Source organism: Trachurus japonicus, chromosome 3, assembly GCF_045865225.1.
Source record: "Trachurus japonicus isolate A0001 chromosome 3, Traja_1.0".
Classification (NCBI taxonomy): Eukaryota; Metazoa; Chordata; class Actinopteri; order Carangiformes; family Carangidae; genus Trachurus; species Trachurus japonicus.
Genome location: NC_140909.1, coordinates 36,197,686 through 36,222,641, shown reverse-complemented (window position 1 = coordinate 36,222,641; position 24,956 = coordinate 36,197,686). Strand labels below are relative to the sequence as shown.

At 40.2% G+C, this 24,956-nt stretch overlaps 2 protein-coding genes across 2 annotated transcripts; both read left to right on the top strand.

Moving 5' to 3' along the window:
• The first annotated feature begins 404 nt into the window (after nt 1-404).
• On the top strand, nt 405-10,076 carry taldo1 (transaldolase 1). The gene is made up of 8 exons (XM_085771762.1): nt 405-582; nt 4,246-4,369; nt 4,816-4,923; nt 5,568-5,699; nt 7,230-7,405; nt 7,891-8,088; nt 8,880-9,025; nt 9,554-10,076. The coding sequence occupies exons 1-8, from the start codon at nt 483-485 to the stop codon at nt 9,584-9,586; spliced, it is 1,017 nt and encodes a 338-aa protein (XP_085627888.1). The 5' UTR covers nt 405-482; the 3' UTR covers nt 9,587-10,076.
• Nucleotides 10,077-10,304: 228 nt separating this feature from the next.
• Nucleotides 10,305-23,967, top strand: LOC146990326 (uncharacterized). Its single transcript, XM_085771850.1, has 15 exons — nt 10,305-10,416; nt 11,987-12,156; nt 12,994-13,184; nt 13,793-13,897; nt 14,224-14,362; nt 16,952-17,102; nt 18,306-18,438; nt 19,500-19,652; nt 20,207-20,244; nt 20,384-20,413; nt 20,525-20,691; nt 21,658-22,148; nt 22,315-22,414; nt 22,928-23,222; nt 23,739-23,967. The coding sequence occupies exons 2-15, from the start codon at nt 12,022-12,024 to the stop codon at nt 23,819-23,821; spliced, it is 2,211 nt and encodes a 736-aa protein (XP_085627976.1). The 5' UTR covers nt 10,305-10,416; nt 11,987-12,021; the 3' UTR covers nt 23,822-23,967.
• The last annotated feature ends 989 nt before the right edge of the window (nt 23,968-24,956 follow it).

Here is a 24,956-nt window from a genome sequence, read left to right as displayed (position 1 = left end):
AGGCTACTACAGCAAAACGTTCTGCATTGTAAATGTAGCCTACACTTAATGTGAGAAGGTCGGAGCAGTGCATTTTCAGAAAATGGCCCCTCTAGTCCAGCTTTAATTAATATGCAGCCTCTGCGGTCCTCTTCTCTGTCCACTATCATAACATGTCTATGGAATAAAAACAATATGTGGTTTAAATCACACTATAATTTGCCCTGTGTTCTCATTATATTTACGGTAAATGTCGTGTATATTGCCTCATTATTTCCCTGTCGGTATCATTTCCTCAACATAATTTCCCATTAGTCACTCCACCTTAACTCCTTTACTGTACCTGCAGGAGTTTGGCTCCTGGGTTTATCTTAAGCCCTCATGTTGTTAGCTGCGCGCTCCCGTCGCCTTCTTCCTGCTGTGCTGCGCGCTCCCGTCCCGCTGACATTCCGCCTGCTCTCACGTGTTTTCTGTGTATAAAAGGGTCTCAGTCTCTGCTCACTATGTCCAGTGTGTCACCAGACAAACGGAGAAAAATGGAGTCAGCGCTGAACCAGCTGAAGAAGCACACCGTGGTGGTGGCGGACACGGGGGACTTCAACGGTAACGAGCGCAGTTTTAATTACATGCTAATGTTAGCCGGTTAGCTTGATAACTCGGCACTATCGGTTTAATGTTAGCGCCAGTCTCACTCATGTCGGCGTTAGGCAGCTAAATGACGAGCTAGCCAGCTCATAGGAGGTTTGACGTTTAGTTTTTAACCCCAAAATGTAGCAATCTGATAATCCGATTACTTGTTATTAACGCAGCCTAATTTAGAAACAGTTGCTACTTTACGTTAGCCGCACAAGCAACTAACGCGAGAAGTATTTTGTTTACTTTAGTCTCTTATCAGCCTCACAGATGACACAGCTAGAAATCGACTACGTCTATTGAGCAGTGTGTTGGTGGTGAAACTGTGGCTGATATGGTGGCAGGGCTAAGTGAGCACAGTACTGTAGAAATAATGTAATTTCCTTCCTTGTTTGTCCCCGTCATGCCATAGAGGAAAAGGTCATGTTAGTCAATTGGGCTGAATGAGGAACCATGTGCAGTAATACTGATGCGGTGTGATGCAAAGCGCACACAGTTCCTCCTGCACAGGTTGCAGACTCAGGATGACATGACAGAACTGGTTTGTGAGTGTAGCCAGGCGTGACAGCTGGTAAATGGTGCTCTTATTACACAGCAGGAGTAGTGGGGCTTTGCATTAGCCCACTAATGATTACACAGCCAGAAGTGATTATACATTTTTCAGTTAGTCCACCTAATAATTTCTTGATTGATTATTCATTTTGTCTTTGAATTGTGAGAACAACCCCCCCCCCCAAATAGTCCTTGTGCAATAATCCAAAATTCAAGCTGTCATTTAGAGCAAGGAAAAACATCTAATTGTGTCATTTAGAAAGACTGAACCATCAAATATGTGTCTTTTTGATTAAAAAAAAAAGTTACAGGTTGATTATTTGAGTGTCAAAATAACTGCTTCCTATTTGAAGGTGTAGCTTTGCAGTAATGTTTTTATTTTACATACTAGCATGCTGTTTGCATCACGGCACTATTCAAAAACAAATGACACCAATCATGTATAGAGTGGTTGGACAGATAAACACCTGCTGTAAAATTTAGTGCTGTCCAACAGTGCTGAAATTACAATGTGATTAATCAGTTAGATGAAAAAAGTAATTAACAAAGTTTCAAACCAATTAAATTTAGTATCAAGTAATCATTATGTAGATTCATTATGTTTAGGTTTTTTCTTCTTGCTCAGGCAGATAAGGCAATCACATTAATTGGTATCTTTCACAAAAAAATAGTGTGATAAAGTACTTCACTCATGACTGAGGAGATTAGGACAAATATAAACAGTAAGCAAATTGAAGATGCTGCCTTTGTCAGTGCTGACGTCTCTTCCAGTATGTAAAGAATAACTGACACATTGCAGATGTACAATCCAGTGCAGCGACAACACAAACAGAATCAGCCAGCAGGCAGTTGACACTTATTCACATCATAATCCCCTCTACATTAACAGTGGCTGTCACACCACACAATAGTTTTATCTCAGCATCTCTCAGTCATGGTAAATACATCTGCTTTCACTGTTGGTGACAAGTCAACGACATTATGCAGATTTTCTGATAATACTGGTCACTCGAGATCCACAGGGCTTTTAGTTTTACTTCCTTGAGGACTTGACAAACGTACATGATATTCAGGTTAGACATGAACGGTGTAACGTTGCAAATGGTTCACTTGTTGCAAGTTTAGACATGTGCTAATCAGCTGCAGCACTTCTGTTTCGCGTCCATAATGCAATGAAGTGGTCAAACATGATGTAACAGTTACAGCACAGCCTTGCCTCACTTTGTAAGTGGGGAAAAAGCTTCTCAGGAATAGACTGACAGTGACAGAGGGGGGGGCTCATGGGGCACTTGTCTTGTGAAAGTTTGCACAAGGCTACTTAGTAAATAATTAGTCTGCACAAAAAAGATGCATGTTTAAGCAAAGTTCCTTAGGAGGGGATATCATATCTCAGTAGGTCAGATGCTGCTTGTCTGCACAAAAATCACATTTGGATAAAGGTAGTTATCTGACCGCCTGATTTTTGTTTAATTATAATAATATTTTATTTGTAAGAGCATTTACAAATGCTCAAAGACACTTTACACTTTACAAATCATAAAATAGAGCCAAAGTGAGAGTGAAATACAATAAAAACAGTATAAAACACACAAAATTATACATTAAAAGCTAATTAAAAAAGGTAAAGGAGGTGTGTGCAGATACAGATGGGTTTGGGGAGTGAGTTCCAGAGGGAGGGGGCAGCAATGGAAAAGGCTCTATCCCCCCAGGTTCGGTGCTTTGTAATTATGTAAGTTTCTCATATTTATGAAGTTGGATTTCGTGTTGTACAAAATGTGTATAGAAAACAGTCTTTCTGTCCACTAACACAACCCACATCAAATAATCCTCTCCTCACTTTCACTTTAACATGCTGGTGGTGATGTGCCTTCCTTTGCCAAGTCTGGAAAAAGCTCCTATTCCTTACTTTGAGGTTAATCAGATGTTGTCCCACATGCTTGGAGCAGGAGCCTGGTGCACCAGCAAACATCACAATCACATGACCACCAACTTGTCTAGTATAATCTAGTTATTTGCGGTAATTGTGTGTTGGCCTCAATGCACAATTTGTAATGGCTCTAAAACCCTGGAGAGCCCTCTCTAAACTACCCCCCACCCCATCTATGGAGTGTGTTCTTGAACTGTTGATCACAAGTATTCATTCCACACCCACTGACCCATAAAAGGATCCGATTTTTTTTTTTTGGAGGGGGTGTGAGAAATAACTGGGCCCAGAACAGACACACGCTTTGTTAGTAGGTTGAAGAGCTGGCAACACCCGCTGGACTTGATGGCTACAATTGAGTGCTCACACAAAAAGCACCCCGTGAAAAGGCCGTGCAGCTCATGCATATTGAATTAAAATCTGCAGGATATTTTGGTAAACTACACCAGGATGATCAGAGCCAGCTCTACACAGTTCTGTCATGTAAAGGACTCGTACAAGCTTTGTGACTGTTTGCAGCTTTTGTCAAAACTTTAGTTTTACAGTCTAATAATTCACAGAAACTTATAGTCAAAATTTTGTAAAGACTATCAAAAATCACATCTTACCTTAAACTGTGTATTCTTTTCTATTATTTTCTGTGTTTAGGCCTATATGTGACAAGAAGAAACACTGACATTCATCAGTCTCTGAATTATAACTGGCACAGCAATACATCCAAACAGCAGATGGCGCTGTTTCTGTCTGACAGCAGAAATGTGCTGTACGTGGACAGGACAGAGTTTTGTCTGATTCTGGTTCTTTAACTAATCATGTAGGCTAAAAGGTCCAATGTACAGATTACAGATTTGACAGCATGAGGCTCTTGTGCTAAATGGCCATGTGTGATTTGAAAGAAATGTAACTTTTTTCCTAGACTAAAATTAGAAGACAGGTTCTTTCCCTTTACCCTATACGTCGTAGACTCCAGAGGATCAGCAGCACTAATATATCATCTTAATGCCACTGCTGTCCAACTCCCTTTCCATATTTTCCCAAATTAAATGGCTAAAAGAACAGATCCTGGCCTTAATGAGATTACAACAAATTGCCAACTCAAGTATTGGAAAAGCAATAATGTGTATTTGACTTGTCTTTGTTGTCCTCCCATTTTGCAGCCATTGACGAGTACAAGCCTCAGGATGCCACCACTAACCCATCTCTCATCCTGGCTGCTGCCAAGATGCCAGCCTACCAGACTCTGCTGGACCAGGCCATTAAATTCGGCATCGCCAAAGGCGGGTAAGAGGCTTTTAAGTGTGAAGTGTTGGATTACGCTAAAGGTCAAACTGGGATAGAAACAGCACCGATGTGTGTCAACAGAAAGAGAACATTTCATGTGGTTTTGCAGATGTTGCACAGGACACAATCCCTCTGTCTTCATGCAATGTCTTGACTAAGTTCCTTAATTCAGAGCAAGCTGTTGAATATAATGTTGTTAAATGTGCATTTAAATGAATATAATCCTTCAATTCAAACTCTGATTTTTGAAGAAATGCTGATTGTGTTTGGGACTACCTTACTAATTGTGTACCTAAGACATTTGCTGTCATTTGAATAAGTGGAAGTTGAGGAGTGCAGCTTTAAAAATATTAGGCTATTATAATGTTAACACACAATGTCTTTTTTAATGAGCATATCTCAGACACTGAGCTACCCAGCTTCATAATGTCTCCTCCTCTGTTCAGGACTGAAGAGGAGCAGGTATCCAACACCATGGACAAGCTGTTTGTGTCTTTCGGGCTTGAGATCCTCAAGAAGGTGCCAGGCAGAGTTTCCACCGAGGTGGATGCCAGGTGGGTGAACAGAACATGTCACTAGATGATGATGATGATTATGGCAGGAAGCATCTTAAGTGTCTTGAACTTTTCAAAATGACACAGTAGAGTCAGAGCAACTTAAACTGTGTCTGTTAGTCATGTAACACTTTTTTATATATGTTTATATTTATATATTATATATACCTCCAGTACAGTCAGTTTTTCAGTCATGCAACATTTTAAAAGTAACTCTTGTAATGTAATTAGTTATATACTCACAACTGGTTATGTAATCACTTTTTAAATTTCTCCTTCTACAATATAACAATATTTCTAATAATAACAATAATTCTGTTAACTACTTTGCAGTAGAATAGGCCTGGCTTCATACATCCCTTTGCACTTTGCCTCTCATCCATCTATTTACACACTCAAATAAAGCTAGCACGGAAGATGCCGGCCTAATTATCAGGAGCAATTGGAGTTCAATTTGCTGCTGCAGGACATGTAGACAGGAGTATCTGGGGATCAAGCCACTCTAGTGATTAATAAACCCACTCTACCTGCTGAGCCACAGGCGCCCCAATAAATCATTGCAATTTAGCTTGAAGAAAGCAAAATAATTCAGCATGGCTGCCAAATCCGAGCCGCTGCATAATGTGTGTTGTTTCACCCAACAGATTATCTTTCGATAAAGATGAAATGGTTGCCAAGGCCCTCCGGTTCATCGCTCTGTACGAGGAGGCAGGCATCAGCAAGGATCGTGTGCTCATCAAGCTGTCATCGACGTGGGAAGGGATTCAGGCCGGCAAGTGAGTAAATAATTTCAGCACGGCATCTGCTACGCTTACTTAGCTTTAGTAATGTCTATATTAACTTATTGTTTTAAGCCTTTTATGACGTTTCCTCTCTCGAATGTGAAGCAGTTCTGGTCTTACCTTGACTGAGGTGAAGACACACGGTTTCTTTTTTTTCCCTCCATACAATGGCGGTGGTGCTGCTGCACATAAAATAAAGCGTTACCTGTTTTAATGTTATCGCTGATCGGTGCAAGTCAACCATGAAACAAAAAAAAGATTCTTTCAGCACTGTTTACCCTCATTAGTTTCCCTCATCAAATACACAATCCAATAAGGTTGTTTTCGAGGCAAATGAAGAGACTGCGTACTCCGTAAAACTGCCCTCGACAGGAACACACATCAGCGGTTTTGCATGAATTTACCTCAAAAACAGCTCCATCTCGTAACGTTCTGTTATTATCTCATAGCGTGGTGAACGTGCAGGTCACAACTTGTCCACCAGAGCGAGGAGTTGTTGGATTGTGTATTTGAGTTGATGAGGGAAACCAAGAAATCCCATGAGCCTCCGTAGCGTAGCTCTGAGCAGCTTGCGGCTCTGCTCCGCCATTCAAAAAATAGCTTGCACCGACAATAAAAGGTAATGAACCTACTCCTGGCTGAGACTGTAGGGATTATGGCAATGGGTCAATTTGCCAAAATGTTGAACTATCCCTTTAAACAGTGTTATTTATAGGTTATTATAAGACTGAAGTTCATCATTTACCATTCCTCCTGGTCAGTGCGCAGCTCCTCCGCATTTAAACGTTGTTGAACGGATTTGTTAAGATCTTTGAACGTCTCAAACACAGCGTTGAAATCCTCCATCTTTATCATTATGCCTCGATAGTCCGCTCCCTTTCCCAACAGATCCTCGATCTGGTTTGATTTTAAGGTGAGCTGCCTTAACTTTGTCCTCCTTGCACCGATGTCATGATACAACTTATCATCCTCGCCTTTTTCCGCGAGGCCAGTATCGCCAGCGTTTTCATCCATCATGTTTCATAGTCAAATCATTTATTTAATTTATTGCGGAGGCAGAAATCACGGCTTTCACTCTTATGGCACGTTTGATCCAATGGATTTCAATTCAATGCATCAGCCAATCTTCACATTACCTTTCGATTTATTGTAGTGGCACCTTCAAAGCAAATTAGGTGACACTAGTCAGCGGGAGGCTGACCTTCAATGCGTGTCCACAAACCAAAAAAGGCATTGCTTCTGTCTTCAGTCATTTCTTTTATTTCATACAATTCTTTACATCTCAAAATGTTTAACTCACGATCGAAAGGTGTGGCGTGACGCTCCCGCTGATTCAGAACAAAAAAAGTATTCAGTGCAATCATAGATATCAGCTGTGCCTACTCTCGAGCTGCGTCAGCCGTCCCCTTTATCCCCGCCCATATGCACCTCAGAAACTAAATGAAATGAAGTGGCCTATACACAAGGAATATTGCATGTTTATATGTTTGATTTGTTTAAATTAATATTTTTGTCTCTGTGTAGGGAGCTTGAGGAGAAGCACGGCGTTCACTGCAACATGACCCTGCTGTTCTCGTTTGCTCAGGCCGTGGCCTGCGCCGAGGCAAAGGTGACACTCATCTCCCCCTTCGTCGGACGCATCCTTGACTGGTACAAGGAGAACACAGACCGCAAAAGCTACGAGCCGCACGAAGACCCAGGTAATAAAGACTGAACCCCCTGCTGTGTGTGTGTGAATGTGGTGGTGATGAGCTGTACAGCAGAGCCTTGCATAAGACAAATTAACATAACTGTGTCACCAAGATCTTTGAAGATCGTATCAGATTATTGTTTAGAAGCAGAACAAACCGTGTGATTTTGTGAAGGATTCAATCCTAAATTTAATTGACAGGAGCTGAACGCGCTTCAAAATAGAAAAGCAGTGTATGCGTGTATGCATGTAGGATCCAATCAGCTGAGCCATAGGATTTTCAGAGCCTTCGAGCAAAACATTCACTCAGCTGTCAAATAATGCCAACTCTTATTTGTGTAGGAAATGTCATTACAAGAAAACTCGGTGTGCTTTTTATTGAAAGACACAATAGACGTGCATAGAAAACACACAGCTATTTAAAAACATCAGCAAAGCCAAGTGGACACCTGCCACATGTGTAACAAGGTTACCTGTTACCTTTGAATTCCCCAGGTGTCCTGAGTGTGACCAAGATTTACAACTACTACAAGAAGTATGGCTACAGCACCGTGGTGATGGGCGCCTCCTTCAGAAACACGGGACAGGTGAAGGCCCTGACCGGCTGCGACCTGCTCACCATCTCCCCCGGGCTGCTGGCTGAGCTCAGCCAGGATCACAGCAGCCTCACAGAGATGCTCACCGTGGAGAAAGGTACTGTGACTCAAAACCTTTACGCAGAGTACAGCTTCCCTAGGTAGCGTTGCCAGCTCCGTCTTCATTCATGCATGGACATCTAGTTAACTAGAGACGTAAAAAGTGAAGAAGTTACAGATCATTCCAGTCACACGGAAGGTTTTGGCACCCAGTCGGTTCATAATGAATACACTTGTGTTTGTGAAGGGAGAGAGAGTCCAGCCTCTCTGCACAGGCTGTTCTGAAGCTTGTATTGATGCGAAGTAATGAATCGATGTACTTCATTCTTCTGTCAAAGAATGATTGTTAGTTTTTTTGGCAGGTTCTCAAGAGGCTCAGATGCTTCTTGTTATTGCAAAAATATTGAAAGACACAGACTTGGCAAAGGATGGCACATCATCATCTATGTTCAAGTAAAAGGAGAGGGTTATTTGATGTGGGGTCGTGTCAGGTCCTTATCTATAGTCGGTGCAGCAGCTTCAGATCAGTGAGCTGCCAATTTGGCGAGGCAGCTGGGAGCGCAGGCACGGTGATGAGCTGCAATCTGTAAAAACATTTTTTTAAGCCACTTAAATGAAGCCAATATCAGATAAAGTGCACTTTGTGTACGTCTTCCCTATACTGTGAGCAGTGGTAAATAAAGTTTCCCCCAGAGCAGAGAACACAACTTTAGATGTGTGCAGACAGAATGAAATATTTGTGTGAATTGATTCCAAGATATCTGCTCTCGTTTGAGCAAAACAAGAATAAAACCATCTAAAAGCCTTCCACATTTTTCTACATTGACCTTGATGGCTTTGTTTTTGCAGCCAAGGCCTGTGATCTGGAGAAGATCCACCTGGATGAGAAGAGCTTCCGCTGGCAGCACAACGAGGACCGCATGGCCGTGGAGAAACTCTCTGATGGAATCCGCAAGTTTGCTGCCGACGCCATAAAGCTGGAGACCATGATCAAAGTAAGAGACGAATATTCTTCTCTGGGGGAAAAAAATGCACATATTTCTTTGTGTGGACTCACACTAATGACACTCTGTCTCCTCGCAGCCAGGACAGAGATATTCAGGATCAGGATCAGGATATACTTTATTGTCCCCAAAGGGAAATGTATCTGGGACAACAGCACTGCTAGCTGCAATTCATAATAAGTAAAAATGACAATAGGAGACATACAAGACAAACAAGATCAACACATTACACATGGAAAGGTACTTTGTACGAATGGAGTATAACATGGATTATTGTATTGCAGTGATCCGTCAATCGATTGCACTTACTGTATATTAGAATATGAAGAAAAAAAGCGACAAGTGCATAGAAAGAGTAAAGGACTTAGTAAAAAAGTCAGATAAATATAACCAGCTACTGTGGTGTAAAGAAGTGATATATCATTAGAACAACAAGTTAAAAAAAAAAAAGTTACCGGTAATCAATGTGTTTGCCAAGCTTTGCATGCTGACTCTTCTGCCTCTGTTGTTTAATTGCAGGAGAAGATGCTCAATGTGAAGAACGGCAAGTAACGGGGCAGCTCTGGCATTGACAGGAAGTACAGAGTTCGGAGGCTGCCTCCTTTGTCCCCCAGCTACCTGATAGAAGGTCCAAAGCACCAGAATGCCTTCCCCCTCCTCATCTGACCATCTGACCAAACTCCAGGGACCTGAACGGACACCTTTCCTCTCCTCGGCTGGCACTGATTCTGTTTTCTGACCAAACATAAATGGTGATTAATGCTAATGTTGTGTGGGTGTGGAGTTACTGTAAAATAGTCTTAATATTTACTAGAAACTTGACCATAAAGGAACAAAATTGAACACCCAGACCAGAAGAGACGTCTTGGCCTAGTCTCTATGGGGTAGTAATCATGTGACTGCTGGAAAGGACCATGAGCTCTTTTTTTGGCAGGAAGGGACCACAGTTTTGCTACACACTTTGGCGAATAATGATGATTGTACCATCATTCCTCAGAATATTACATTTTGTTCTTTCAATAAATAAACGTCTCAGCCTTTACTGTTGTGTTTGGATGTTTTATTTTCTCCTTCTTTGCCCACAGATCAGTGAGTTATATCAGGTGTCAAAGCAGCCGTGCGAGGGATTTTGAATGTTATGTAGTTCTACCATTGAGGTTTTATTATTAGTTTGACAAAGCCGTCCTCCTGATGTGCACCTATTGTCTTGCCTCATTTAGTGTGCTGTTGAGCCAGTTCAACTCCATTCTTCCTTTACCCAAATGCAGCTGAACTCCACCTCCATGTCTAAGAACAACACAGAGGAACAGGACGCCGACTCTAGTACATGTTCCAGACCACGTTAGCTTGGACTTTGAAACCTTTGTGGCCGGTGGCTCAAGGTAATGGATTCGTTTTCTTCTGTATTAGAAATCTTTTAAGACTCTGGGCTCATTTCAGTGCTTATATGTTTGAGAAGACTAATATTAAAAGAAAGACAGGAAGAATTACACCTTTTTGATCGTAACTGAGCAACAAATATACATTTTAAGCGTTTAATTAGTGGTCATATACTGAAATGCTTTCACCAAAGAAACCTTTAAACAGAACAAGAGCTAAGTAGAGGATTTTCATTTTTCGCTTTCACAAAAGCAAAACATAATGATATGGTATTTCTTTTAAATTATGTTGCACAACTTTAAAGAATCCAATCAGTGTCAAGAACAAGTACCTTAATCCTCAAGTGTTTTGTCGAAAGCTTGGCAGGTTCAACAATCAGCCTGAAATGTTTAAGTTCCAGTTTTGAACCTGTTTTAGAAAACTGAAGTCAAAGATACGGGCTGTTCAGTCCCATAATAACAAAACTATAGTTGTGGCTCTTGACTGATCCAAAACACGTAAAGTTTTGGTTAATGCTATAAAGAAGCAACAGAGAAACACATGCACAAGCATTAGTGTGTATTTTCTGTAAGGATCGTCCTGTCAGGATGTTGTCGAGAGTCTAAAGATGAGAAAATAACAGAACTGGTGTCAACTGACTGAAATACAGACATTTAACTCACAACCACCAATGAGTTCAGTCCAGATTATTAACAGAGATGATTCAGCTGTCTCCATTTACCACAGCAGGGAATAAAATGACTTTAAAAAGAAATAAACATGAATGACCAGCCTCTCCACTGGTCATTCACTGAACTGTTGATACAAGACAAAACCAACAAGCAAACAGAAAAAGAAAGTAAAATTTAACCTGGAGTTAACACGTACAGTAAACTGTAACTGTTTTTGTTCTTAAAGTGGATAAATTACATTTATAGAGAGATGCTAAGAACAATTTCAGTCTTTGTTACATTACAAACAGCTCAGGAATATTTCATTCTCTACAGAAGCTAATTTGAATGAATACTTAAATACTCTCATACTTGCTCTGTTGTCCAGATTCAAATGATTATGATAATAATGTGATGAGATTTGCAGTTCATGTCACTCTCCCTTCATATACCACGGCAACAGCAGCATGTAGTTTTATGTGAGATCTGTATATTTCTTTATATTGTGTGTTGTTTTCTCTAATACTGTCTGCCTACTGATGTTTTCTCTGGTGGTACACATCAAGAGGAGCTTTAAAACTTAATGCATCTGCCATGACTGAAGGTATATGTGTGGATATAAATCCCATTGTTCAGTTTATTGAAAAATACGTTTATTATCTTTTCATGCTGACATAACCTTTTCATATTCACACAACTTACAGTATAATATCACATACCATGAATCAGAGAGGTGCCACTTCCTTCATTTCAGCCTTCACCTCCTCAGTCACCCCGCCGTCTCCCACAGACTGCCAGCACTTGTCAGAAAGTGTCAACGTTCATTATCCTCTGCAGGTCTTAGATCACATTGTGCACTGAACTTAAACATAGTATAATGAGCCCTGACTGATTCACCTCTCTGTCTCTGTGTCTCTTCTAGGCTGAGACATCCTGTGTGACTGGGGAGGAGCTGAGATGTTGCACAGATTCCCCCTGGGCCTCCTGGTGCAGGGCCTGGCTCTGCTGCTGCTGCTGGGCCCGGCCTGTGGAGCCTCCTCTCTGGGAATGACAGTGCACGTCGTGCCCTTGGACACTGATGGAGGGACGACGGTGGGAAGTGTTTCTCTTCATCGTAGCCACGGTGCTCGAGTCCAAACTCTGCAGCACTGGCAGACACATTATTACACATTTCAATTCTTGCATTTCTGTTATCAATTATTTTTGGGGAACCTGAAGCAAAGTCATAAACTAATACAAACTGCTGAAAATTTAATTGAATGAGTCTCGGCATCTTTATAAATATTATATTCCCTAAAACTACCTTACTACTGGGATTCATTGATAAATGAAGAAGATATAAGTTTTTCTTAAAAACAAAAGTGTCCCTTTATTTCTATGACTTACTTGTATCAACTTTTATCCTAAAACCATTTAAAGTATGTACAGTACAGGCTGTAGCAAGAGGCTTATGGTGTTGGCACTACTAACTCTAAATATTTTATTGATTTAATTCAGAATAATAAATTGTGCACCTTTCATATTGCAATTATTATTTATTACTTCAATGTACTAGTTAATAATTGAATTGTTATCAAATCCATTCATATGAGCAAGAGTGGCCACAGCAGTTCACAATATAATATCCCTTAGTACAAACCCTTACTTTTCTAATATGGGGCAGTTTAAATGATTCATGTTGATTTATATGATGAAATAAATATTTTATATTAACAGATCATTATAAACAAACTGAGGGTCTATTTGAAATTCTTTGTGGTTTGGACAATACCAGCTGCAGGTGTGTGTGATGTATTGATGAGTTCAGACAGACACAGCTCCCCCTGCAGGTTCTCCACCCTCAGCTCAGTTCACTCTGCTCAGTTGTAAAAGTCACTGGAACATAAAACACTGGGCAGTATGTCATGTTGTTAACTTTGCTTCTTGCAGGTACGGGCACATTTCATCGCCATGGCTCCCAGTCCCTGTCCACCTTTGTCTGGACTGTGCGCTGCAGGGGAGGACTGTCTGGTCCACCCCACCTCTTTACCTTTCGAAGGCACCCTCCCCAACCCGGGCTGGTGTGTCCGCCAGTGGCAGAAAACTGTCCCCAGTAATTACAACGCCTCCATCAGTTTAGGGTATGAATGAAACCTACACTGTGTGGAGTTGAAATTCATTAACACTCTGCTATTCAAAGACTTTGCTGTGAATCACACTTTGACACAATCTAACTCATGGTTGTGAAGATTGCAAATTTGACTTTAATGTTACTTTTAACAGTTGAAACACGTCTTAGGAATATTTCTCTAAGTAATATTAATAAAATCAATGTGTGATAAAATAAAGAACACACACCTCTTTTCTTCTTCACAAGAATTTCTTATTATTCTCACTCTACATGCTTGTATTGTTAATGTTATAAGACTGAGGATTAAGATCATTCCTCACGTTTGTGAGAAGGAAAGTTTTATACTTTCATGCATTTTGTGTCACTTTATTTGGTGCTGTGATTTGTTTTGCATGATGTTTAGCACAACCCTGAATTTAGGTCAAATGCACTGTGTGCCACATGTGCAACAAGTCCTCAAAGCTCCAGTCTCTGTCTCTGTCCTACTTAATATTTGTCTTCTATCATGATCTAGTTTGTTATTTGCTTCATATTTAATGTGATGATTTGAATCAGGCTACCTAAAACTGAGCTACTCTAATTCTAATATGTTCTGATTTGTTTTACCTCAATGTTCAGGTCCAACACAGAGTTTTTTGTATCGATGAAGACAGGACCAAAGGTTCGGCAAAACAGTGGGAGACTCAATCACCCTGCTTTTGTTGCTCTCCCTCCTCCATTGAGGTAATATACACATGCATAATCACACACACGTACACACACACACAACTCTAGCCAAAGTCCAAAAACTTTTTGAAAATAGTTACTCACTACTCACACAGTAAATATTACTTATCCTGATAGGAACAGGAATAGACAACACATAAGTGCCTGGTTTTGTGTAGAAATAACAAAACCTGCCTTCACACACCTCTAAAGATCACAGATTACCACATACCTCTCAAAATATGAAACCAGTCATGGATTTATGTGTTGAACTATTTCTGAAAAACAACCAATTGACAGGAGTCCCTTTGTTGTTGTTGACGCTTGTTGTATTATGGGATCAGGGCTCGTGTGAACTGTCCTCACCACTTCCATCTGTCTGTGAAAGACCTGGATGGAGACAGGGTGCGATGCCGCTTTGCCCGGCCCGACCAAGGAGAGTGTCTCAGCTGCGCGCAGCACTCCTTCATAGAGCTGGATGAGGTCAGTCCAACTTCAGTATTTCTTCGAGCTAACCACATGATAATACAAAATTAATTTAGATACTGCAAGAAGTATCTAAATTAAAAATCTGTGGCCACAAAACTTTCTTGTCCATTTAAATAATGTTTTTATATTTAAAAAGATGACTGTTGTTACTTTATTGTATCTTTTATGAGTCATAGGGAAAACGTTTAGACTAGACAATCTGATTAATACTAGAAATAGAATTCGGGGGGGGGGGGGGGACTCAGATCTTTTACTCAAGTAAAGCCACCATTACTGCAGGCTCATTAACTTCACTTTTATGTACCTTATTGAAAAAGATTAACATATCCATCTTGCAATATTGTCAAATATTGTATCTTAATAGCATTATTCATATCATTATAACATTGTCATTGCTCAATTGTGTCCTTATGAACAGTATAGTTGCAGGTAATTAAGGAGTTCATTTGAACTATTCATGTAAAGCTCTGTACTTCTTGAACATATTATCAATATGATCGATTTATCTATAGAATTTTGATTTGCAAAATAATGTGAAAATGTAATTTATTTCCTCTTTAGCATGGTACAGTAGAAGTAGATTTGCCAAGCACTTTATAAGGAACATACTATAGTGCCAGTCTCCTGTTCCACCACATACCTGTCCTATCTATCTGTCTATCTCTATCTGGTGACAGGCACTGAAGTTTTACTTTTGTTCACACCACATGTTTGAGAAAACTTTTGCTTGATGACACTGGAGTATTATTGTATTGGAAGGAGCCATTAGAAGATGGTGAATCATAGCCGGAAATGGTCGGCAAGAATAGGCTGTGTGGCATTAAGACCGCGATCGGTATTACCCATTGTCTGTGAAAGAAACAACAGGACATCAGCACCTTCCACAAACACAGGAACTGGCACCAACACACATCTTTCTTTATTCTGATGTTTTTTGTGAACATTTACTGAAGCTCTTTGCCTGAATCTGCATGATTTTATGCCCCTCACTTCTGCCACATAATTGGCTTTTTGACTAATTGCATGAATCATCAGGTGGTGTTCCTAATTAGCTGTTCAGTGAGTCTATATCTGTGTCCTAATTCAGAGGCTGCATTCTTCTGAGGCTGCATTTGAAGACTGATTGTGTCACACTGATGCGACCACACGGTCTCATTTCAAATGCAGCCTTCTTTTCCTGGGCAACATGGTCGGGTCCTCTGCAGCCAAAGATTCTTTGCACACCAATAATGAAGGGAAACTACATGGAGAGAGAAAGAACCACCTTTTTAATTTAAGTATTACGTTTCAGCTCAGTTCAACAACTATAAACTGTTTAAAATACAGTCAGTGTTAAAGACCTCAAACTAGATCTAATCAGAAAACTTGGGTGAATGTAGTTTCCACCACTGGATAATATGAATTTATATTCTGTTCCTCAAGTGAATATGTGGTGGATACATAATCAAAACTTTCCTGTCACTGTTTTCAAAGTAAATAGCAAAACAACCAAGATGTAACTGTCAGAGCAAAATAGAAACTTGCTCCAGGGAACTTAAAAATAATAGGGGCCTTAAATAGCTTACCTTAAGAGACTGCAGTGTACCCATTTTTCTTCCAAGACAAGGTTTACAATTTCACTGACAAGAGCAAGTTAGCAAAGTTAGCCAGTATATTATATAATCTTTATACATATCAAGCATTCAAGACATTGGAGATGGCATTGAGGGACCAATCACAGAGTTGGTGGTTTGATCCCTGGCTCCTGTCTGTTTGTTATGTCTGTGGGCAAAAACACTATAAACCCTAAATGTCCCCTAACGGTTCATCCATCAGTATGTAAATGAGTGAAGTTGAATGTAGCATTGTGAAAATCCTTCAGTGGCCGCAGTCTATTTACTTATGGCTGTAGGATGTGGTTCCTATTTGTTCACAGGTTTGGTGTCAGCTCACTTCGTATGTTTTCAGTTGCTCCGTGAAGGTTAGAGAAAGGAGATTAGCTGCACGTTCAGAGAGGTTTTGCATCATTAGGATGTGGGGAGATGCATAAAATTGTTCTGTAGGAAGAGGCTTTGGGTTAAGGTTTGTACACCTTGTGTTATTGTGAACAGTGACAGTGTTGTGTGGTGTTCTGTATTTGAAGCTGACCTATGTGCTTTCCTGACCAGGAGGTACTGTATGTTTTAGTTGAGTAAGGAGGAGGAGGAGGTGAGATGTAGTTCTGTGGTCAATAGCAGGAGAGTAGGTGTCAGCTCGCTGTGAGGCTGCAGTGCTTTTTGTTGTTATGGCTTCAGTTATTTTTTTGTTGAACATCCAAGGCTTCATTTTTCACCTCTTTGCCAATATTTTAGTAATAAACATCATTTCTTGAACACGTAGGCCTACTTCTGCCAGCCGACTTCCTATTTGGCAATATCACTTTGAAGGATTCCAGCACCTAAATAACAAGTCACCACTCAATATTTCATCTCGGTAGCCGAGGCTGCTCGGCCCTGTAGGTACTATGGAACGTAAAAAAAAAAAAAAAATCAGTAGCAGCTTGGCTGTCCAGTTATTCTGAATAACTCACAGAGCATGTTCTGTTTGGCTGAACTCTTTTACCAGGATAAATGTATGCTGACATTCACTGGGAAAGCACCAGCAGGGCAGTATTATATCTACCTGATGGCCGAGGACCTGATCCCTGTGCCCAGAGCCATCCACACCAGAGACAACACACCGCTCAGCTCTGTTCCTGTGCACCTCTCTCTGTCTGGTGAGTCTTTCTATGCCATTAATGACCATGGAGTAAACACGTAGACCTACTACTAACTTAAAGGGATAGTTCACCCAAAATTCAAATTTCACTCATTATCTACCTCATGTCAACTAAGAGCTGTCCTCCGTTCCTTCTCTGAGTTATGGAGGGGTCCGTGCAGCAGTATTTGTCCATATAATGGTTGTCAATGGATACCAACTTTCTTTGTTCAAAAAGACACACCAAAAAACATCCAAATACCTCCATACTGCTCGTCTGTAATGTCCCTCTTGTATTGAAGCCCCAACGTGAGAAATTGTTCCGAAAAAAATTAAATAAGTATATGTTTTAAGCTTGTTTGTAGTGGAAGCTCCCAGTGTCTCAGTTCACGGCTCTTCCTGTGTCCGGAACAATTTCTCATGTTGGGGCTTCAATACAAGAGGGACATTACAGACGAGCAGTATGGAGGTATTTGGATATTTTTTGGTGTGTCTTTTTGGACAAAGAAAGTTGGTATCCACTGACAACCATTATATGGACAAATACTGCTGCGCGGACCCCCCCGTAACTCAGAGAAGGGACAGAGGACTCTGAAAATTCTCCCAGCTCTTAGTCGACATGAGGGTGAGTAGATAATGAGTGAAATTTGAATTTTGGGTGAACTATCCCTTTAAACCAGCATAGTTTAAGACCCCCTAAACCAGAAATTGAGTTTTTGAAATTATTCACGTCAATGGAGTGTTTGGATTCTGCTACAAGACATTTCAGCAGTGAAGTCGCTAATGCAGCTATAACTGAGCATTTTAGATTTGAAAATGCAGTTTCAAAGCCAGAGTCTGAAAAAGTTGGATTCAGTTCTTCAGCACCCAGTCGGGTTTGATATGTCAGAATCCCTAGCAACCAATCCCATTGGTTTTTTTTGCATCTCGTTTATTGCCGCCTTGAATGCGAGAGACCAGGCGGGCGCAAGTCATCATGCATTTGCATACTCATGAATATTCATAGAGCCAGCATTTTTCAATGAGGGAGAAATAGACATGTTTTTTGTGGGAAAGCTATTTTAATCAAAAAATAGTCATAGCAGAGCATAATTTTTACAAATTTTAATGCCTGAATTTAAATGCCTCTTTTAAAGAATTTTTAAAGAATATTTTGAGTTTTAAGTTGTGTCCCATGTTAGTCCTTCTTTTGATGGCTTCTCTCTGTTCTCCTTCCCTCCAGTGGAGCAGTCAGCTTCCAGCTGCAGTGATGAACCCGTGGCAACAGGTGACACGCCCAACGAGGACTCCACGCTGTTTGTCCTGCCGTACCAGGAGGTGAAATTCGACGTCAACTTCGTGTCACAGCTGGAGAGGTGTGTCCTGTAGAGCCATTTCATGCCACCTGAAACCATTTCTGTCTCTCACACATTAGAAAATAGTTATACAACAAGTTACCTTTAATTGTCGGTGTAAGCTATTTTTAGAACGGCGGAGCAGAGCCGTGAGCTGCTCAGAGCTATGCTACAGAGGCTAATGGGATTTCTTGGTTTCCCTCATCAAACTCATCAAATACACAATCCAACAACTCCAAAACACTCTTGTGGACAAGTTGTGACCTGCACATTCACCACGCTATGAGATAATAACAGAATGTTACGAGACAGAGTTGTTTTAGAGGTAAATTCATGCAAAACCGCTGATGTGAGTTCCTGTCGGGGGCAGATTTTCGACAAGCAGACTCTACATTTGCCTCGAAAACAACTCTGTCTCGTAATGTTCCGTTATTATCTCATAGCGTGGTGTGTGAATGTTCACGTCACAACTTGTACACCAAAATGCCAAAATGTTGAACCATCCCTTTAAGCATTAAATACTGAATTCATCGTTTATAACACATGAATACTCATTAGTATGTAGTTTATAAACACAGTGAAAAATGTTTTACTCATCATTGATGAGCACTAACTGTATTTATAAACTACTAATGAGAATTCATACATTATAAATCAAGAATTCCGTATTTATTAATGCTTAACTAATGCTGAATAGTGTGTACTTATTACCGTGTCCTGTTTGAAATCACTGAGTTAACAGCTACAAGACTACAGAAACCACACAACATTCATAACTGAGAAGCCGTGACCAGATAAAATAGTTTCATAGTTTCTTCTTTCTGACTAATCGCTGCAGCTCGTTATGCAACACAACAAAACAAGCTAATTGGAGGAAGGATAGCCTCCTTGGAATGACCGTGAGCACCTCAATGTGTAAATCTAAAGTGTTGTCTATGTTTCATCCCATTCTGACATTGCGTGAACGCATCACAATCAGGCACATTAATTAAAATGACCACTCTGGTTTTACCAGGGTGTTCAGAGCCTTTTCATATGGAGCTCTGAAAACAGAAATGAAAGGTTTCTCTCTACATTTGCAGTGTTTCTGAGATGGCAGTGGTTGGTCCGCCTGAACTCTACAGGACTGGCTTCAAATCAGTTGGCCCCCTGTCAGTGATGACCATGGCCTGGGTCCACTCCGAAAACAAACTGACCCGCCTTTTACCCATCTGCTTTGCTGCAAATACCAAGAGGTAGATGATTCACACTCTGCTGTGGGTCATACACTTAGTGAATCCATCGAAAAACAAATCTCCAAGACAATCAGTTTGCACAGGGTGAAGGAATATGTAGAATAGAACATTAGGGATACTTTCTGAAGCCACTGTATGTATTATACTGTACAAGTATAGTGGTGGTGTTAATGTACTAAAATCTCCCACTAACCAGCCCTGGAGTTTATATATTTTTTAAAAATGTGTGTGTCACTCACACTTACCTGTAACTTTTTAAAGAAAGAATTTTAGTTTTACTTAGAAGTGAAAATTTATGAAATTACGTACAATAAATATGCAGCGTAAACTGGAGGTAAACTCTAATGAAGTACCTCAAATCTGTTTTCACTGTGAATGTCTCACATTATCAAAAAGATTAATTAATTACAATAATTTGGGGAAAGCTATAATCGACTGTGATCACAGTATTAGTTCATTACAATATATTATTCACACACACACACTTGCTCCACCTGCCTGCCAAGTGTTCTTATCTTGAACCGAGATCTGATCTGTACTTCCTGCATTTCCAGTTTACAGTCAGAGCCCAGATGCGTGTGGCTGTACCAAAGTAAGACTTTCATAAGAATTTCAGTAATGCTGTACTGTAGCTTGCAATACACCACTACTAAACTCATAGCAAAGATTGTCTGAAAACAGTATACTGTCTATCTACTATTAAAACGCGTCTTTCTTTTATGTTCTCTCAGGGGAAATTCGGACTCTTCCTGCTGGAACAGGTTTGGAAAATGTCAAACTTTGTTGCATTCAAGTGTTGCGTGTTCGAGTGGGCTAATTGTGTCTGCATTAGTGCAGAAGAATCATAAGAATGTGCTGGTGTGTGCCTGCAGAGCTGAAGTGTGACAGCACAGCGATGAGTCTGGTGCTCCCTGTCACCTCCCTGAGCAACATCAACTTGGAAGAACTGCAGCTCAACAGCCCCACCTGTCCTGTCGTCTACAACAACACACACCTGACTGCTCACATCTCCCTCAACAGCTGCGGCACCAAGACTGTGGTAACACACTCACACACCTGTTCTGGGTCTTTATTGCACCGAATGCTGACTAGTGTCGGTTTTTAGTGACGTTTGGTGGTGTTAACATCCATATGAACAGGACAGTGCAGCCTTTTTTTAGCCTGAGGTCTGAAAAGTACTATGAAAAGTGCTACAAATAGTGCTGCAACCGATGATGCTTTTTATTATTCAGGAATTTATTATTCAACAATTTATTGATTTATGTCAATTAATCAATTCTTTGGCCAACTTAAAGTAAATAAATACAAAATCAGAAGAAAACATGGCGATAAAAATTTCCGAGAGGCCATTTGTTAATTAGATAACCTGACACCATAGGAAAATATAATGTATAATATGGACAGAAAAAACTCAAATTGTGTCACATTTGAGAGGCTGAACCAATATGTTGCGGTTTCTTTCAAATCACATAAGAGTAGCCTTTAATAGTCCGAAAAATAAAAGTCCAAAAGGGCAATATAGACAAAATCACATGGACTTCCTGCAACCATCTTTATCTATGTCCTTGAATGACTAAGACTGTAATTAATGTATGTGATGGAAATGTGCCTTTCCAAATATAATATTTTAAATATTTTAAATATTTCCAAAATATGATAATTTAAAAAAAAGAAAAGAAATTACAACAAAACAAAAATCATTCTGGCTAAAAAAGTCTGAAAATAAACGAAGGAAAATTGTTGCAGCTCAGCAGGGACAATGTCTGTCTGCGAGTTGCAATCTCCATTTAACTGGATAAAGTTTTTTTGAAGTTGATGAAGAAAAAAAAAAGAGTAGCCTTTAATATTTTACTGCCAGATGTCAACCATCACATCCTGGACATGGAAAATCATAAATCTGTCTCCCAATGCTGTAGAAATGTGTTGGATTTGTTCATCAAATAACCTGAAATCTGAATATGGACAGTAAAAAGATGTAACCTCCTCATCCTGTCTTGTTTTCCAGCACTCTGGCACTGAGCTTGTTTATACCAATACCTTGCAAAGTGTGCGTCCCTACACTATGATCAGCCGCCAGCCCTCCCTCGTCCTCCCTCTGGCCTGCCGCATCCCTGGAGTCCAGATCGGGGGGCCGCAGTACGAGATCACCATGCCCACGGAGAGGCAGACCTTTGGTGAGGTTACCTTCTGGATAGAGTTTCACCTCCCTGGGGAGGGACCGCTGGCAGAGTTCACACGCACTCCCACGCTGCGCACCATCTTCCTGCCAGAAGAACGAGCGCGTCGATCGGTGGCATCACCATCAGAGGCCAACAGCCCCTCAGCCAGGTCCTCTAACCGCAGCTCCCCCATCAGGGACGTTGGGTCCAGGATCAGACAGCTGGACCTCCATGTGATGTCCAACTGCAGCGTGGATCGAGCCGAGCTGTTGGTGAGCCGCTGCATTGAATCTGAGACGGAGGACTTTGCTGAGAGCAGACCCATTATGGATCGAGGGTTAGTGTGTCAATCTACTTATCTCCTGTGTTAACTTTTTATGAAAAAGACCAATATTGTATGAAATAGTATGAATAAAACCAAATTTGGCTGCAGACATCAACAGTGGATTTAAAATGCATAATATGAACCAGTGCCAATAGTTCTCTCATCCTCTCTACTTCAGGTGTGCGACTTCCAACGCCACATTTGAGATCATTTCAACACAAAAAAACTCCAAAGTTTACCGCCTTGATTTGAGTAAATTGGAGCACGAAGGATCTATGGTCTGTACTCTCACACAACACTAACAAAGCATTTTGTTGCTCTCTTCTCCTTTGTATTTTTTTTCAAAATGTCCCAAGCAGAAAATCAATTTTACATTTAGACGTATGCAGTGACTACTCTCTTTGAGCAGAAAGTGCCCATTTGGGAACTCAAATGTAAGTTTAAGTGCTTGGTGGATTTCCATGAAATTTCATATTATGTTCATTATGGGTGCTGACTTTGGCAGTTCCTTGATTTTTCCTCTGTTTGCATAAATACATTTTTGTGGTTTTGAGTGAAAAACACTATTTGTGATGTGCATGTAATTGTAATAATAACTTTGAATGGCCCATAAAGCAACCAGAATATTTTGTTTAAGATCTATAAAATGAATGACATTCCCCTTCATCAACATAACCATGTGGAGTCCTACAGTGTTTCAAGTTCCATAGTGTTTAAATGCTATGAAATGTTTTGGAGATGTCTGTCCACACTACTAACTCAAATCAATCAAATTATTTTGTGTTCTGCAGATGTATGTCCAGTGCACAGTCAATCTGTGCGTAGCCACCATGCCTTCTCAGAAGTGTCCTGACCTGTGCACCCGCTCCATTAGTCCCAGAATGCTGATCAACAGCGTGTTCACCAAAAGCTACACCATCCGCTCCAAACCTATAAGCCTTATCGTCACTGATCCTCCATCACCTACAGTTACACCTACACCTACAACATCATCTACAACAACTACCACTACTACCACTACTTCTCTTATAAACATTGCAGGTGTTCAGAATACGACCACCACCACGGACACCACCATCTCACACGGTAAAGAGTTATTTTTCCCACAAACCTCCATTGCTTTGTGTTGTAGGTAGTAGTTATAATTCTGAAAAGGTCAGTCAACTGATCTGTTATTTACTGCAAGGTTAATTTAAGCTTGTAAAGATTATCTGCAGGCGCAAGCATTTCTTTATATTTCAACTTTTCTTTAATTCTTGTTTTATTTTGAAGGGAAAATAATGAGCACTGGCTCACATAATGTTTGATATTAATCTTTTTTAACAACAGAGCTCGTTAGGGCACAAAAACTAAATAAATGTCTGCAGCCCCACAGCAACCAATAGGCAAATTAAAAATGAGCATTTCAGGGTCAACTTTTATTTCCATAATTCACAGATTCCCTTAAGCTGTTTCATTTTTTCATAATGTCATTATTGATTCAAGTTTCGTTGTCGTATTTTTAATGTCCGTCACCTTTTAAAGTTTAAAATGTCCTTGGACAAACACACACAGAGTGAGCTGTGAATGTAACTCTGTGCCCTCTGCTCTCTCCTCCCGCAGCACCGCAACAGGCCTCATCGGTGGCAGCAGGACTGATTTTAACAACTGTCAGCATATTTCTTCAAAACATCTTTTCTTACTGAACATGCTGCTGAACGATGACCTATCACAACATAAAGCACTACATTTGCCCGTTTTGGACATTTAAAGATTTAATTTAACATGTTTTCCCATGATTCTGCTTCAGGCTCTAATCTTTCAAATAAAAATGTGGGCACATAAGAGGCTAAAGGATATGACATACAGGGACTCATGGAATATAATATCCTCCCCAAGATGAGGCTTTATTTTTTTTACTTCCTTATATGAAGACACTCTGATTTTTGACCATGGAGACTGTGTTGTATGTAATTTTCCCTCTCTTCTCCCTCATTTCCTGATACCTCAGACTTCATTATTGTACGCTATTTTGCATTTGTACTGTAATAGCTATCAATTTCACAGTAAATTATTGGGAGGCTGCAAGCAGCAGTTTCTTTACACATGAAGGGAAATGAGTATGTCTAAATAACAGAATCCAGTCAAAGTAGCTCACTATGATCCATATGGTTGGATGGCCATAATAACAACCGAACAGGAGATAGTAAATAGCTTTCTCCCCCTCTGGACTCTTATTAGCTACTGCTGCCCAATGTTTAACTTGTCGTGAAAATTTTAAATTTTTTGGTGTATGTGAATTGAATTGTGAATGATTATCTATGAATATTTAATTTGACTCAAACATTTACCAGGTGGACTGTCCAACTATCAACTATCTTTACATCATAAAGGAAAAATACCTTTTTCTCCTACTTTTGTATACCATGACTAAATTAAATGAGTGGATTAAACACTCCTGCAAACTGAGTTACTGAGTCTGTGTTTCAAAGCTGCATCGTTTGATTATCAATGTGCCACTCCAAAAATGTAAAAAAGAAATAAATACTGGACCATGTAATGAGAAGTTGTCATTTTGTGGAGCTGATCAGCAGTATTCAATCTATGCACTAATGCTCAACGAAGATTTTAAGAAATTATATTACTGCAAAATAAAAATGTTTATTGCACTTTTAGCCTGCCATATTATGATGCACTTTGCAGAACATGACATATCCCCCCTCCAAAAAAAAAGCACTGAACAAGTCGTAGGTAGCACAGGTGACTGTAGGCTATAATGTAGGGTTTGGGTTAGGAAGTTAATCCAGTCATGTGCCTGATGTACCAGACAAGTAACATGGA